The sequence below is a fragment of the Diabrotica virgifera genome, chromosome 8 (assembly GCF_917563875.1).
Source record: "Diabrotica virgifera virgifera chromosome 8, PGI_DIABVI_V3a".
Lineage (NCBI taxonomy): Eukaryota > Metazoa > Arthropoda > Insecta > Coleoptera > Chrysomelidae > Diabrotica > Diabrotica virgifera.
This window is the reverse complement of record NC_065450.1, coordinates 74,160,156-74,176,915: the sequence shown is the minus strand read 5'-3', so window position 1 is coordinate 74,176,915 and position 16,760 is coordinate 74,160,156. Positions and strand designations below refer to the sequence as shown.

At 33.5% G+C, this 16,760-nt stretch overlaps 1 protein-coding gene across 1 annotated transcript in view; it reads right to left on the bottom strand.

Moving 5' to 3' along the window:
* Nucleotides 1–16,760, bottom strand: part of LOC126889787 (cohesin subunit SA-1) — a 38,247-nt gene that overhangs the window by 14,211 nt on the left and 7,276 nt on the right. The window contains exons 3-10 of the mRNA XM_050658375.1: nucleotides 16,192–16,575; nucleotides 15,729–15,959; nucleotides 11,513–11,923; nucleotides 7,991–8,206; nucleotides 6,825–7,103; nucleotides 4,066–4,275; nucleotides 3,461–3,597; nucleotides 7–337 (exon numbers count right to left, since the gene is read on the bottom strand). Coding sequence (XP_050514332.1) covers nucleotides 7–337; nucleotides 3,461–3,597; nucleotides 4,066–4,275; nucleotides 6,825–7,103; nucleotides 7,991–8,206; nucleotides 11,513–11,923; nucleotides 15,729–15,959; nucleotides 16,192–16,575 — 2,199 coding nt within the window. The remainder of the gene's footprint in view (nucleotides 1–6; nucleotides 338–3,460; nucleotides 3,598–4,065; nucleotides 4,276–6,824; nucleotides 7,104–7,990; nucleotides 8,207–11,512; nucleotides 11,924–15,728; nucleotides 15,960–16,191; nucleotides 16,576–16,760) is intronic.

Here is a 16,760-nt window from a genome sequence, read left to right as displayed (position 1 = left end):
ACTTACCTTCAAAGCGAAGAATTCTTCATGTTGTCTCGTATTTTTTCCCGAGCTTAATTTTTGCACCTCATTAAACATCATATTTAAGCTCAAGCACATGGTTAGAGCGCAGTTTACTTTGTTAATCTCTCTAGCTTTACTTAATGTCGCTTTTATTATATCTCCGTATTCGTTATAATATTTAACGTAGTGTTTGAAGACGTCAGCACCCGCTTTTGTCGGCATTATGTTGTAGACAATCAGCTTGCAGTACGCGGCTAAGAAGTTACGCCGTTTGTGGAGACCTTCAATGCGGAGTTCGTCGTGTTCTGAGTCTTGTACAGGAACAAATACGTACCTACAATATTATTTATTTTAAAGAAACATATTTTAAGGAAAGAGAGCTTTAGATTTAATTCGATTCAGAGGCCACCGCCATCGGTTGACATACGTTTCTTCTTTTTAGAGTCTTCAGAACCGTCTGAGGTGTACCCTGAAGCGAACTAAATCTGGCTGTCTTACTAAGCAAAATAATAAACAATTATTTATAGCGGACATGGGATAATCTACAATCTGCATTCATCCTATCTAGATAAAAATCCAACAGAATTCTGCATCCTTAGTACTCAAATATGAGTAAAACGAAATAAGAAAGACAGCTTTAGATTTAATTCGATTCAAGGGCCACCACCATCGGTTAACGTATGTTTCTTCTTTTTAGGGTCTTCAGAACCGCATGTGCTGTACCCTGAAACATTGATTATAAACTACCAATAGATACCTCACTCTAAGGTAAAAACGAATTCAGTGTTAAACTCCGCCCACTTACACCTCTTGGCCCCTCAAGCCTAAGTACTACCTGACTGTATGGTGGCGACATTAATTGAAATCTTTGCCAAGATTGAAAAATAAATTTGAATTGCTTGCTCCGGCCATTGTCTAGTGCAATAGACGACAATATAAGGGTGGCATTCAGCATTTTCACAAATAATTTTAACACGCTTGTAATCTCTATTATGGAATTCCGATTTTACTTCAGAAAAAAACGCTAAAAATTGATTAATGAAAGCAGTAGCGGTTTTCTAAAAATTATTTATTTATCAATACGCTACAAAAGAATAACAAAATATAAAATACATAATTAAATTAGTAGTGATAAATTACATGTCATGTAAATTACTTTTTTGTAACTTTTCAAACACATTAATTTCCAGAATTGATGCAAACTAAAATATTTCAAGCTAATATACAGAATTTATTTCCAGATTTATTAGTCCATTCACTCACGGTAAAACATTGCAAAACCTCCTAATTTTAATGAATCGCTTGGATTGACATGAAATTTGGCTTGCGCCTAGCTAAGGTGTCCAAGAAAAAAAAATGATGTACCGATGTGTGCTTTTGTCCTATGGTTCAGTATCACTCCTTCTCGGGAGTAAAAAAATATATGTTCACGATAAGTTCAGAAGTGCCTAACATCACTAATTCTAAGTAACTTTTGTTCTATAGAGTTTTTTCACTAAGTCAAAACTTTTCGAGTTATTGAAAAATTTCCTGACTGAGAAACTTAAGAGAGTGGTATAGTTGCAGCTCAGTAAATCTTTTTTGCTGCTCTCAGAGCAGCCGCCAATAAGGTACGGATAGCTGTGATGATGGCCAACCTTCGATTGGAGAAGGAACTTCGACAAGAAGAGGATATAAATTTTGTTCTGATAGTAACATTGTACTACAAAAAATTGACAATTTATCTAGAAATGGCAATATAGAAGTCAATTATATTCTGTGCAAAATAAGAAATTGTATAGAGATGAACTAAAATCAATATGAATAGAAAAAGACTGTTTGACTTGTACACACTTCTATATAAATCTAAACGGGAACTGGTGTATGTTTTCAAAAGACTGATAGTGTGTAAATAAATTTATTAAATCAGCTTAGTACTTTCAGCATATTAATGCCATCATCAGAGCTATCCTATAAAAAGACTAAGACTCTTTATTTTAAACTAAAGAATGTGTTTGTTCGAAGTTTTCTCTTCTTTTGAGGTTTTTACACCTATAAGACGTAAGTTTCACTTTATAATTTTTTATGAATAAGATTTTTCAACTTAGTCTTTTTATAGGATAGCTCTGATGATGGCATTAATATGCTGAAAGTACTAAGCTGATTTAATAAATTTATTTACACACTATCAGTCTTTTGAAAACATACACCAGTTCCCGTTTAGATTTAAAATCAATATGATCTACTGTTCGATCGCATACTTTTTACATTTAAAAATTTTCTGAGGACTTTCTGGAATTACGTCATCGAAATTTTAAAAGTAAGTAGTGGTGAGTACCAAATACAATCGATTATTATTTTTCTTTGACAAAATACCACAAATTCCCAACGTTAAAAATGAATAATGTAAGTACATATCTTGATGAAATGACAGGGAATTTCCAATAATTATTAGTTGAGGGCCATCTGCCTAGGAACAATCGGTAAAAGCTAAATTAAACATACACGATTAGAAAGTTTAAAAAATCACTAATTAGATCATATTTCAAAACAAAGCAAATAAATATTCAAACTAAGATTGTAAAATTAAAATTTTAGGAAAAAAAGATATTTATTATTTCTTTTTCTCAAGAAGTACTTTCATTGTTGACAATATCGAAACATTTTATTATTAAACGTCGAGAACAATTAAAAATCACGTTCATATTTATATGAAACTGCTTTAAAAATGAAGGTATATTACTCTTAAGAAGAATTAATATTTTTTAACAAACTTGGTATACGATCATAATATTTGACATCTGATGATTCTTTTATTTTGAGTTTTAGTACATGCAAGTTTTTATCAAGAATCAAGAAAGATATATTATTATTTGTTCCACCGTTTCTTTCAAAACATCCCGCGTAAACACACTTATGCGTTACAGAGGCCATTTTATCTAAAAAGTGAGTCCTTTTTTATAAAATTCTGCTATAACTTGTCACATCACTTGTATAATACACCTATAGGGTAAGTTCGGCCCTGACATTACTCCTACCTCCTCGCAAGTCAGAGAGAGAACGAGAAATCTCGATACGGTTTTCGAGTAGCGCCATCTAGTTGTTGATACGTATTTCGGTTACCACGAGGTGAGCTATCTATGGGTAGTTTATAATCAATGCCTGAAGCGAACTAAATCTGGCTGTCTTACTAAGCAAAATAAACAATTATTTGCTTTGCTGCTGGACGCGTTAGTGACATATATCTAAACAAAAGAGAAAAATCTTTTTTAGGTCGGAATACAGAATCCTATTAGAATACAGAAACATTTTTTATTGGGGTATGAAAAAACTAAATATAATCATAAAAAAGAATAATAAAATTGGGTTTAAATTTTGAAAAAATATTTTCCGGATGTTTCTGACGATTTATCTCCAACATTGACATCATATAAAATTTTCGACATGTTGGCCAAACAATAATAATAAAAATACTTACGTTTGAACAAATTCGTTTAACAATGCCTGAAGATTCACGTCCGGTCGACAGATTAATTCACTCAAAGATGTTGAACTTCCGTGCAACTGTTCACTGAAAACTATCAGAAGATCGCATAGGCCAACATATGCTTCCTCCTAAAAATATAAATTATGTTTAATTGACATAAGAAAAATTGTCTCCACATGTTGATTTTTTGATAGATTTATTTTGGATAACCCGTTGTGATCTGTGACAGTTAGCACTGTACCTTATCTTTTCCCTGAGTGACAAGGAAAACTCATGACCCTAGATGCTAGAGAATTTATTTGAAACAATAAAGAAATATAAAAAAAAACAGAATAGATTTTCTCTTCTGTTTTCCTATACCAACATAATTATGTCCAGAGCAAAAAGAAACAATCACACTTACCTTATATGGTTGTTAGTAAAAAATATTATAATTATTTATTTATTGTCCAAGAGCATGGAAGATTATTAGCGAAATAAAAAATAATCAGTAACAAATTGCACAGACCTTAAAATTCGTGTACAGAAGTAGAAATGTCCATACAAAAAGAGTATACTTTTAAACATGTATCTTAATAATAATTTAATACACAGACCTTGATTAAAATATGTGGTGAAGACTTAATCAGCATCTGCGAAGCTTCAATAAAATCGTCCAGTTTATCCCTCATGTCTTGAATTCCAGAGTGCGTTAGACCACCTCCTTCGGCAGCTACCTCCAAGTCTCTAAGACCCCATAGCAAGAAATAATAGCAGGAACTTAAACAATACTTAAGTGCTTCTGGTGGTAAGTTAGTCTCAGAATCCTATAAAAAAATTGTTATATATTTAGTAGTTAAGATCTAAGGCTACTAATGTCTACCTTAGTTACTAATGTTTTTATGTTTCTAGATTAATATAATGTTGTCACTGTCATTAAATATAAATGAATAAATACTGTTAACATGTCCATTTCTTGTATATAAAATTGGCGACGAGATTAGTAGAATGGACATATTGGTATATTAAAGATGAAACAACTAGCACGCAGTCATGTCTACTGGAAAAATATTGATAAAGATATTGAAGAAAAAGTGAAATCATGTAGATCATGCCGTTTAGAACAAAATGAACCACCAAAGACACATTTACATCACTGGGAAGAGCCCACAGATCCCTGGCAAAGAATCCATATTGACTTCGCTGGACCAATTTCTGGTTCTCAACTATTCATTGTGGTAGATGCATATACAAAATGGGTGGAAATTATATCTACAAAGGTAACTAGCTCGTGGTGTATACAAACGCTAAGACAAATATTTTCCACGTTCGGAAATCCCTGTGTGCTGGTATCTGACAACGGCCGACAATTTGTTTCAGCAGAATTTAACAAATTTCTATCCAATTGCGGTATCACCCATAGAACTATTGCTCCATATCACCCAGCAACGAACGGTCAAGCAGAACGATTTGTACAAACTATAAAAAGGACCCTGCGCAGCTTAGCGGGGGAGAGCAATAGCTTAACTGATAAACTACTTAAAGTACGAACACGTTTACGTCGTACACCAGGTGTTAACGGTTTCACCCCGTACGAGCTTATGTTCGGACGGATCTTCATGCAATGTTAAGAAAACCTTGCAAACACACAACTTCCTTTCCATCAGACAGGCCTACACCTGGTAGGGAATTTGCCTTGGGAGACAGAGTTCAGGCTAGAAAGTACTGCAGTGATCAACGATGGGTATTTGGAAAGGTAATGAGACGCATAGGTTACTTACATTATGAAATACAAACAGATGATGGTCTACTTTGGAAACGTCACTTAGATCAGCTGCTGCCAGCACCTCTAGTCTTGTAGTTGGGAATTGGGGCGGAGGACTGTTATATATTTAGTAGTTAAGATCTAAGGCTACTAATGTCTACCTTAGTTACTAATGTTTTTATGTTTCTAGATTAATGTAATGTTGTCACTGTCATTAAATATAAATGAATAAATACTGTTAACATGTCCATTTCTTGTATATAAAAAAAATATTCTATTAATACTCCTGCTAGACACATAGCTCGATAGTTGTCATGGAAAATACTGTTTTAAAGTTGACGAAATAGTACGAGTGGTATATTATTCGACGCGCCTTAACAAGACGAGAACAAATATATACTTCCGGTTTTTATATCACTTTCGTTTAAAAAGTTTTAACCTTAAATGGCACATTATAGTAACTGAAATAGCACATAATATGATATATCAATCCACGCGTATTTAAAAGTCGAGCTCGAATATTAAATTCATATCATTTCCGGTTAAAAAAGTTATGACCGGAAATTTAACAAAGTTACACAAAGAGGACTTACGAAGTTCAATTGTTTGTTTCACTTAAAACTAAACGCAAAGCAAAAGCTTTTTTATGGAATAGAAAATAAAATTGAATGAGCCTGTATTAAGGGGACAGGCACAAACTTTCGGCTCCAATGCTATTTAAAATGCATTCATTTTTTTCGAATTCTGAGAAAACTAAGTATTTTTGAAAAATTTAAACGCAGAATGAAAGATTACATCATTACCGAGGGTAGAAAGTCCCTGAAAACTTCTATGTTTATTTTAATAAGTTACAGGGTGACTTCCTCCCCACGGTAATGATGTAATCTTTCATCCTGCGTTTAAATTTTTCAAAAATTATTTATTAGTTTTTCCAGGATTCGAAAAAAATTAACACCGTATCCGTAGTGATATTTTCCAAATCGAACATTCGCTCTCTTTGTCATACAACGCACTGAGTCAAACAGAATGTGGTGACAATACACTGAAAAATAAGGCTACTAAATATCTGATACGGCTTCAGGAATATTTTGAGTTGTTTATTAAATAATATTGATAGTGTATTTGATAAATAATTGCTTTAAGACGTGAAATTAATAAAATGTTATTTATTGTTTATTATTTATGGAAGATCCAAGCAGAGAATATACCAGGATATATTCTGTGATCGAAGTATTTTGTTGTTAAAGATGTTCAAAATGTATCTAAGCGTCCCATAGTAACAATATATTATTAAAAAAATCACTTTATCACTTTTCCCCTTTTCTCGATTAAGTATTAGTTTTTATTGTATAGTATATAAATTACTGTAATCTCTGAATACATATTTAGTGAAACATAATCATAGTAATTAACTGAATTAATAATTTCAGCTGTTATATAAGTTACGGTCAAAAGCCATCTCTTAGTTAATAATGACAATGTCATTGCCGAATATTGTTTACATCTCCATACCAGTGAGAATTTTACTATACGTAATTTGCCGTGTAAAGAAAGAAAAATGTACTTATAATTTTTAAAAAATATTTATATAAAAACAAAAATATGACTTACTTGTACATCCTGAAACATGGTATTCCATAAGCCCCAGCTGTTCAAATTATGACAAGCATAGAACATCGAAAGTTTTTTCAAAGAACTGATTACGTTAAACACTTCATCCGCATTGGGAGTTTCTTCGCCAAGCATCAAATTTCTCCAATCGTCGATGGCTTCTTTATACGAGGCAACTATCATATCGATAATAGTCGATCTGGCAACATCGCACTTGGTAAAAATAGAATGACCTTCTGTGCAAACGGTTTCTAAAGTTTTTGCTAACGTTTCCAAAACCTAAAAAAGTTTATAATATCGTATTACTAAATTATTACTCTTTAATTTTATTTAAAGTTTGATCGGACCACCCCACAGCAATATTTCTCTATATATTTTGTTCAAAGAATTTTGGTCAGGTCATTTCTGATTCTTTAATTTCTTAGAATTTCTCTCTTTCTCTGTACGTCTCTCTCTCTCCTCTCTACTATGTATGTATTTCTTCCTCCTCTGTACGTCCCTCTACTCTGTCACCATATTTTTCTTTTTGGCTCTCTCTTTTTCTGTTTGCCCCTCTCCTTTTGTCTGTCTGCCTTCCCCTTTTTCTCGGTTTGCCTCTCCCGTTTTAACTGTATGTTCCTCTCTTTCTCTTCATCGCCTCAATGTCACTCTCTGTCTTCGCTTCCTTATAATTTTTTTTCTTCCTCTCATATACATTTCTTAATCTATTACCACATTGCTCTCTATCTCTTTTTTATCTATCTCACATACATTCTTTCACTTTCTTTTTCCCCACCTTTCTCTCTCTCTCTCTCTCTCTCACACACACACATTTATTTCTGCTCTCTTCGTCTCTATACCTTCCTCCAATCTATCTGCCTCTTTCTCCCTTTCTATATCTATGTCTTCCTCATTCTCTCTTTCGGTCCCTCTTTATCTGCCTTCCTCAATATCTGATACTGTAATATTTTATACAGTATCTACTGTATCTCTTTTGTTACATCAGTTACAGTTTGTCAAACGTAGGAAAGAGTTTGAAAATCTCACAATCGCCATAACGCCGCATGTGTAAATAAATTAAAATAAAAACTAAATAAATTGTCTGAAATTAATTGCAAATTGGTGTCAGAAGAGGGATATTTGAACAATATAATAAATACATTAAATATAAATAAAATAATACTAACTTCCGGTTCGTGTTGGACTTGAACAATATATTTCAGTTTCACTAAAAGTGCCTGAAGCGATCCCTCCTGTCTTCCACTTGTGTATAAATCTAAATCGAAATATTGAGGTATGCTTAACAGATTCGCTAATTTTTCAGGATCTGCAGAGTATTTATCCAACAGTTGAGGTAAAGTTACTATAAAATGCTCGGTTAATTTTTGTTTATCTTCTCCTGCCTAAAAATTCAAAATTGTGTTAATGTAAATTGTATATTGTGAATTGATGTTATTATGTAAATTAAAAATTCAAATATTTAGGGGTAATTATTATTAACAACTCAAATTAATAACAGATCCACTGAAATAAGTGAAAGAAGTGCAGACCACAAAATGTACTGGAAATACAGTCGAGTACGAAATTAACGAAGATAACTACTTATCTTCGTAGACTTTCACAAAGCCTTCGACACCGTGGAATTAGATAGCATTATAACTGCTCTGAATAATAGTAGAATAGACTACCGGTTTACAAAGTTAGTACAAACATTGTACCAAAACGCCACAATGCTTGTAAAACTACATGATACCACCAGAGAAATTCATATCAAGCGAGGTGTGAGACAGGGCACACTCTCTCACCTAAATTATTTATAACGGTCCTCCAATACCTTTAAAATGCTAAAGTGGGAAAATTGAGAAATAAAAATAGATGGGGAAATGCTCAATCATCTGCGTTTTGTCGACGATATAGTACTTATTACCACAGATCTGGGTGAAGCATAACAAAATGCTACAGAATTAGAAAACGTATCTTCAACAATAAGTCTAAGAATGAACCTCAGTAAGACCAAATTTATGACAAATTTAGTTCCCAGCGAACACTTAACCATCCAAAATCAAATGATTGAATTGACAGAAAATACATATTTTATCTCGGTATGAAATCAGAATAAGCAAGGATAATCAGACCTGCGAATTTCAACTACCACTTGCTTGGGCGGCGTATGGTTCACTAAGATACATCTTTAAGAGCAACTTCCCGATTGCTATGAAACGGAATACATTTGACCAATGCCTTCTTCTTATTATGACATACGGAGCAGAAACTCTCACGCTCACAAAAACAACAGCACTAAAAATGCGAGTGGCGCACAAGGCGCATGGAAAGATCGATTCTCGGCGTGACAAAAAAGACAAAATAAGGAACCAAGAACTAAGGAAAAGTATAGGTATCACTGATGTCGTTCGAACGTATAGCCAAGCTGAAATGGAATTGGGCAGGTCACATAGCGAAACTAAAAGACTCAAGATGGATCAGAAAACTAATTGACTGGCGCCCAAGAGAATACAAACGTAGCAGAGGACGACCAACAACACGCTGGATAAACGATATTAAACGAATGTCCAAGAAATGACAACAAGATGTACATAACCGTGGAGAGTGGCGAAAAATGGGAGAGACCTATGTCCAGCAACATGGGTCTAAGCACATATTCGTGATCAACACATCCCATTTACTACTGGACACCTATTTAATTTGAAACACTTTTTCATGAAAAAAAAATGTGTTAATGTAATTTATTTCTATATTTCTGCGAACCTTTGGCAACAATGCGTCGGCAGTATGTGACACTATCAAAGACGAAGGCACAATATTGTGTAATAATATACCTACCTAGTCACCGGCGCGCGAAATGTTGCCAAATCAGTCAGGTTCGATTTCTTGTTATAGATAATAGATTTTAGTAGTTTCTTCTTTTTCCTAAAGTTCTATCTCCCATCGGAGGTTGGATATCATAATGGCTATGGTCACTTTGTTGGCTGCTGCTCTGAACAGTTGTAATAAACTACACTTAAACCACTCTCTAAGGTTCCTCAGCCAGGAGATGCGTCTTCTTCCTATGCTACTTTTTCTTTGGATCCTTCCTTGCATAGTAACTCTCAGCAACTCATAATTTTCTCCTCTGGTAATGTGACCCAAATATTCCAGTTTTCTAGTTTTTATACTCTTCATAATTTTTAACTCCTTATTTAAACGTCGTAGCACTTCAACATTGGTAATCCTTTGAACTCACTGAATTTTCAATATTCTTCTGTAACACCACATTTTGAACGCTTCTATTTTTCTTATGTCTTGTCTCTTCAATGTCCAAGCTTTCATTCCGTATAGTAATATAGAAAATATGTAGCATCTTAGAGCCCTCAATCTGAGAGGCAACTGAAGGTCTTTGTTTGTAAGCAGTATCTTCATTTTTATAAATGCTTGTTTCGCAGTTTCAATTCGGACTTTAATTTCTTTACTTTGGTCATTTTTGTCATCAACCCAGGTTCCCAGATATTTGTACGTCTTTACTTTTTCTATTTGGGTTTGCTCTATCATTAACCTTTCATTTCCATGTAGTGTTTTTGAGACAATCATAAATTCAGTTTTTTTATTGTTTATTTTTAGTCTATATCGAATGCAATAATCGTTAATTATATTTAACAATTCTTGTAGCAATTCCGGGGGTCTGTCATTATAACGGTGTCATCAGCGATTCTTACATTATTTACTATTCTTCCGTTTATAGAGATTCCATCACTTAGTTCCGCTATCGCTTCCTGAAATATGGCTTCACTGTACACGTTAAACAGTAGCGGCGACAGAACACAACCATGTCTTACTCCTCTCTTTATATCAATATTCTCGGACTCTTGTTGTTCTATCTTTTATATTGGCCTTTTGATTCCAATACAGATTGATGATAATTCGTAAATCTCGTCTGTCTATATCTCTGTTTTTCAATAATTCTATTAGTTTTTCATGTCGGACCCTGTCGAACGCTTTTTCGAAGTCGATGAAACAGAAATAAATATCCAGGTTCATATCTAAGCATCTTTGAGAGAGGACATTAAACGCAAACAATGCCTCTCTTGCTCCAAGAACCCAAATTGAGTATCATCCATATCATCTTCTAGCTTTCTGTATAATCTTCCATGAATCACCTTTAGAAATATTTTGAGGGTATGGCTTATTAGTGATATTGTCCTGTAGTCCGAACAATCTTTGGCATATATTGTATTTGGTATTGTTACAAAGGTGGACACCAACCATTCCTGACGGATTTTTCCGGTTTTGTATACTTCATTAAACAGATCCAGTAGTACAGGTAGAGTTTCATCGTCTAGACATTTCAGTAATTCCGCAGGTATTTCGTCTGTACCTACAATTTTCAGTTACAGTTAGTGGTTTGACAAAATATAGTGTAACAAAATATAGGCTTGGGTAAAAAAGTTTGTTTGAAGAAAGTGTATTTGTTTGTTTTTCTTAATGGCGGGATAGACTCGTTTTTGTAATATTTTATTTAATTATAGAGTAATTTCCACATAATAACATATTTCTCAAATTGGGCTCTGTACCGCCATTCTTTACTATATTGCGTATATGTGTGCCAAATAACTCTGCGAAATATTCAAAATTAAAGCTGAAATCTTGGAACGCGTTTTTCGTCTTGATGACGCGCTGATGTAGCCTTTTAAAAAACAAATGTGATAATGAGTTACCTGTTTCACTTCTCGTATAGAACTCATCTTTCTGGTGGGTCCTCGACCAACTGGCGCTTCTCCGGTGGCTGCCTGCTTCACACAACACACCATAATCTCAATCAAACTCGTTTCTTGTCGGTTATCTAGTGGTTCCTCATGTACGCCGGGTTCCTCCAGCAACAGATCAGTCATACACTCCCAGTCTTTCATCATAGTGTTCGACTCTATAAGAGAATCGACCAGATAGGCAGCGTGCTCGTGAAGTTCGGATTCGATGAAGAACTGCACTAGATCTCGAATGAATGGAGTGTTAGGCAGGCGTCGTTTTCCTCTTTTGGTTTTCCCGGAATCCAAGTCTCCAGGTTGGAAGAGGCGTTCATTCAAAAATTCACCTGCTGCCTGCGCAACAGCTCTGTGGGATGAGTAGACCTAAAAGGATAAGTATAATCATAGTTAAACCAGTTATAACCTGGTAATTGAAGTAATAATTAGCTTCTGTAATATATTCACAGCCGATATTATAGCACGCTAATGCATCAACACCGCGTTAACATACCTATGATGGCATATTCATTAGCCATAGGATCGGATCGAGATAGAGAGATACGTAAGAGAGTAAGTTGTACCTCGAAACTGGCTTTTGTTTGTTTGCTTTTATCAGGATCTGTTCACATTTAGGAGCGCTTGTTTTGCCTGTGAATAGATTAAATAAATACACAAAACCATCAAAACAAATTAAAAAACTAGGAAACAATATGGCACATCATGGTAAATCATACTCAAATTATATTCAGGTTAAAAAGGAGAACAATGTCGTCTGGTTCCTATAAACCAAAAACTAAATCCAAAACATGTGAAGCTTATGCAGAATTGTAATCATCAAATTCGTAAATAATTATAAGAGTGTATTTAAACATAAATCTATATATAAACAAAAATATGAAAAAAAATTTTTTAAGAAACGCTTTTCTTTAGTTACGAGTTACTAAAATTAAAAATAATATAAAAAATCAACTAAAAGGCAAAAAATAAAAAAAATTGAAAAAATCTAACACATTCGTCAAAGAAAAGCGTGGCGCGTCTTCATCGAATAAACGGTTTTCGCCCCACGCTTTTCGTTAACGAATGTGTTAGATTTTTTCAATTTTTTTTATTTTTTGCCTTTTAGTTAATTTTTTATATTTCTAATTTTAGTCACTCGTAACTAAAGAAAAGCGTTTCTTAAAAAATTTTTTTTTCATATTTTTTTATTTTTTATTTTTTAGTCTTACACTTTTCAAACATTAAAATATATCGTCATGTTTATTAAAATATGTATGAAGCATATGATGTACTAACGTGAAAAGTAGTCGGAGTCGGCAAAAAATTTGAAACTTTATTGTTTATTTATGAAGCATAGCGTAAACAATTAACGTAAAAAGTGAAATTATGTGTAGTTTATATCATTAGCTACAATCCGCAAAACTTTTAAGTTTTTACATTGTAAAAAACAGGAGAATTTAAGCATTTTCCATTAAAATCGTTTTTTTTTATTTAAACAATTAAAAAGCATAAAAACATTTTTTATTGATTATTCGTGTATTGTTCCCGTGAATGCATATGTCTGCAAATTTTCATTCATTTGTGTTGGAAAAAAGGCAGTCAAATTAACGTCTAAAGATTTGACGCAAACTATTGAACTAAATAAAAGTGTTTAATAAAAATGAATGTTTGTCTGTATGTCCTTTATAGGGCTTTTCACCGATTGTCATTTGTTTCGAGCTTCTGTCATGTGTCAAATAATATTAATATATCTACGTCATACGTATCTGGTTTGTATCATTGTTATATACCAATAACGTACGACGTAGATATATTAATATTATGTGACACATGACAGAAGTTCGAAACAAATGACTGTGAATGAAAAGCCCTATAGAATCCTAAACTATGCATTTGATTATATGATGATATGTAGTAAAGTTGTTGTGCATGAGCCCGCGAAGGTTTTTAAGTTGGTACGACCAATCTAAGTGAAAAGACATTTCTTTCCTCCTCCTCCCTCTCCTTCTTAATTGTATATGATGTGCAACCGAAAGATACATACAACCCTAAATTGTCACGTTTCTATCACCAACCCCTATGTTTTAATAGTCATCTAAATATTTACCTCTTCTATTCTATATAAATAAAAATGAATGTTTGTAGGTATGACATACGTATCGTATACATACAATCGTAAACTAACTTTGTCATACCACCTTAGTACCTACCATAAAACCTGGCTTATCGAAAACATACTAAGAGGCAAAAAGTTTTAAAAACATTCTGGTTAACTAATGGTACCACAATAATAATTTAATTGGAACATGCATAAAAGTTCGGGGGGATTTAAGGGAACAAAACCCCCATACATTTTTTTATGGGGTGCACAAATTTCACTGTAATATTTTTAGATGTTCTTGCCATAAGAATGCCACATGTCCATTTTCAATCAAAAATCTCTAATAGTTTTCGATATATTGGAAAAAATCGATTTTCATTTTGTAACTTCAAAGGGCTGTAACTTTTTTAAGTTAGGTTCATTCAAACTATTTTTGGCCTCAGAATATGTGATTTAGTTTATGACCTTGTAACGAGCCGGCCTTATGCTTCTCCGGCCGAGCTGTATGATGTCTTCCTTGAAGAATCGAATGAATCGCAGAGACTGCTCGGGAGAAGGGGAGAGAGAAGATGCTGACACACGAATCGGGTCGGTGGGAAAAGACTCTGAACTATTGTTACATTTCTTTATTATTTTATTATTGTAGTAACTACACTGTTTGTTCATGTTTTGTTAATCACGGAATATATGTGGTGTGAACCGAAAGTTAATCTATCACGCGAACCCGTACCCCGTTACAACCTGCCTTTTTGTTACACCTTGTTTATATCATCAAGGAAAAGATACAATGGAAGGGATGTTTTTATCCTGCGTATAACAATGATTCCAACAGACTTACCATTTGATTTTAAGCTTCAAGAATTTCCGTGCCATTGGCCTTTGCCATGACGATAAACAAATCGCAAGTTTTTTTGGAAGTTTTCGGAATAAACTTGAGAGGCAACAGTAGCGATTAACAGGTAGCAACAAACGCGGTCCAAGATTGCGGCTGTAATTTTGAATATTTTGGCGAGATATTTGGCACACATATTCGTATTATAATAAAGAATGGAGGTACAGAGCCCAATTTGAGAAATATGTTAGTATGTGGAAATTACTCTATAACTAAATAAAATATTGCAAAAAGGAGCCTGTACCGCCATTAAGAAGAACAAAAAAATAAACTTCCTTCAAATAAACTTTCTTATCCCATGACTAGATTTTGTGTCATATTGGACCTAGTAAATTTTTTTATTTCTAACAAGAAATCGAACATATTATAACTAAATAACTGATTGGTCAACATAGAGAAAGTCTCACTGTCATTTTGACAAACCTGCGTCAGATTTCTGTTCTGTTATCTGCATAGGAATTACGAACACTCTACGGCGCTACGGTAAAACATGGCGGAAAAGATTCGTATCGAGTGTTCGTACTCCCTATGCAGATAACAGAACAGAAATCTGACGCAGGTTTGTCAAAATGACAGTGACACTTTCTCTATATTGACTAATCAATTATTTAGTTATAATATGTTCGATTTCTTGTTAGAGATAAAAATTTTTACTAGGTCCAATGTGACACAAAATCTAGGCATGGGATAAAAAAGTTTATTTGAAGACAGTTTATTTTTTTTTTGTTCTTCTTAATGGCGGTACAGGCTCCTTTTTGCAATATTGTATTTAGTTATAGAGTAATTTCCACATACTAACATATTTCTCAAATTGGGCTCTGTACCGCCATTCTTTATTATATTACGAATATGTGTGCCAAATATCTCAACAAAATATTCAAAATTACAGCCGCAATCTTGGACCGCGTGTGTTGCTACCTGTTGATCGCTACTGTTGCCTCTTAAAGTGTCCATGTTTCGGGCATGGAAAATTAATCGCGCGTTGAAAAATCGCCATCGTTGTATATTTACGCATTGCAACAAAATATTGCTTATCAGAATGAATTATATTAATTCTTTTATAATATGTATCTACATAATATTTTTAAGTATTTTTTTGAATTCATATTTATTGAACTTTGACACATTATTTTTATTTCTAAGACGGTATAAAGTTCGCCGGGTCAGCTAGTAGTATAAATAGATAAAGCAAATCTTACCAATTCGTAGACGTGCTCACAATCTTTATCAGTCAATATTTCATGGTGGTGTTTCAAAATGGAGATCACTAATTTGACAGCTTGAACTGCAACTTCATATTCTTTGTCGAGAGTCATGGCGACGATACGATCTTTAAATTTGTTTGTGAAAAGTTCCAGCTTTCCTTTCAGTTCTTCGCTTGCATATAAAGGTTGTAAAGCTTGCAAACATCTTAAACGTACTTCACCGACCTAGAAATAACTTTAAATAAAATAATGTTCTGTGTTAAGGTCCATTTTGACATATATTTTTATTTCTGCGATTAAAGTAACGAATTGACATGAAAAAAAATGTAAAGTTAACTTTTAAATGATGTTTTTTTTACTTATTTATGAATATAAAGGGTTATGAATATAAATGTTGTCACAAGTAATGAAATAATCTGAAATACAAAGGAATTACCAAAAATAATATTAACATTACCTTATCGTGCAAAGTCCAACCGATATATTTTAAGTAAGAGTCATCCAAAAAGTTAGCATGGAATTTGTGCATCCAAACTCCAATCTCTGTCATAGCAATGGCTCTAATTTCTGGCAACGTGTCCCTATATCTATGCACGAAAACAGATTTGAACATGTAAGTCAACATATTCTTTATTTCGTCCATATTTTCTTCTAACTCCTGTCTTTTTGCCATCAAAGCTTCCAATCGGTCACTAGCTCGTTTCTCCCTCGTCTTTTGTCTTTCAGCTTCGTATTGTCGTTGAGTGTTATCTAAATTTACTGAAACAGTGAGCGCCACATCGACTAGAGCTGTCATTAGTTTCATCGCACCTAGAGTTGCAGTATGTCTAAAGGCTCTGACCTACAAAAATTATATAATTGATAGGCATAAATCATGAAATAAACATAAACAGGCTGTTACTATCCATTAAGCGATAGAATACATCGACATACAGAAAAAAAAATAAGAAGAAAAATACGACAAGTCATTGAATGAAGTTTAATAAACGTCATTTTATTTTGTTATATCTTTTTTTATAACAGCTC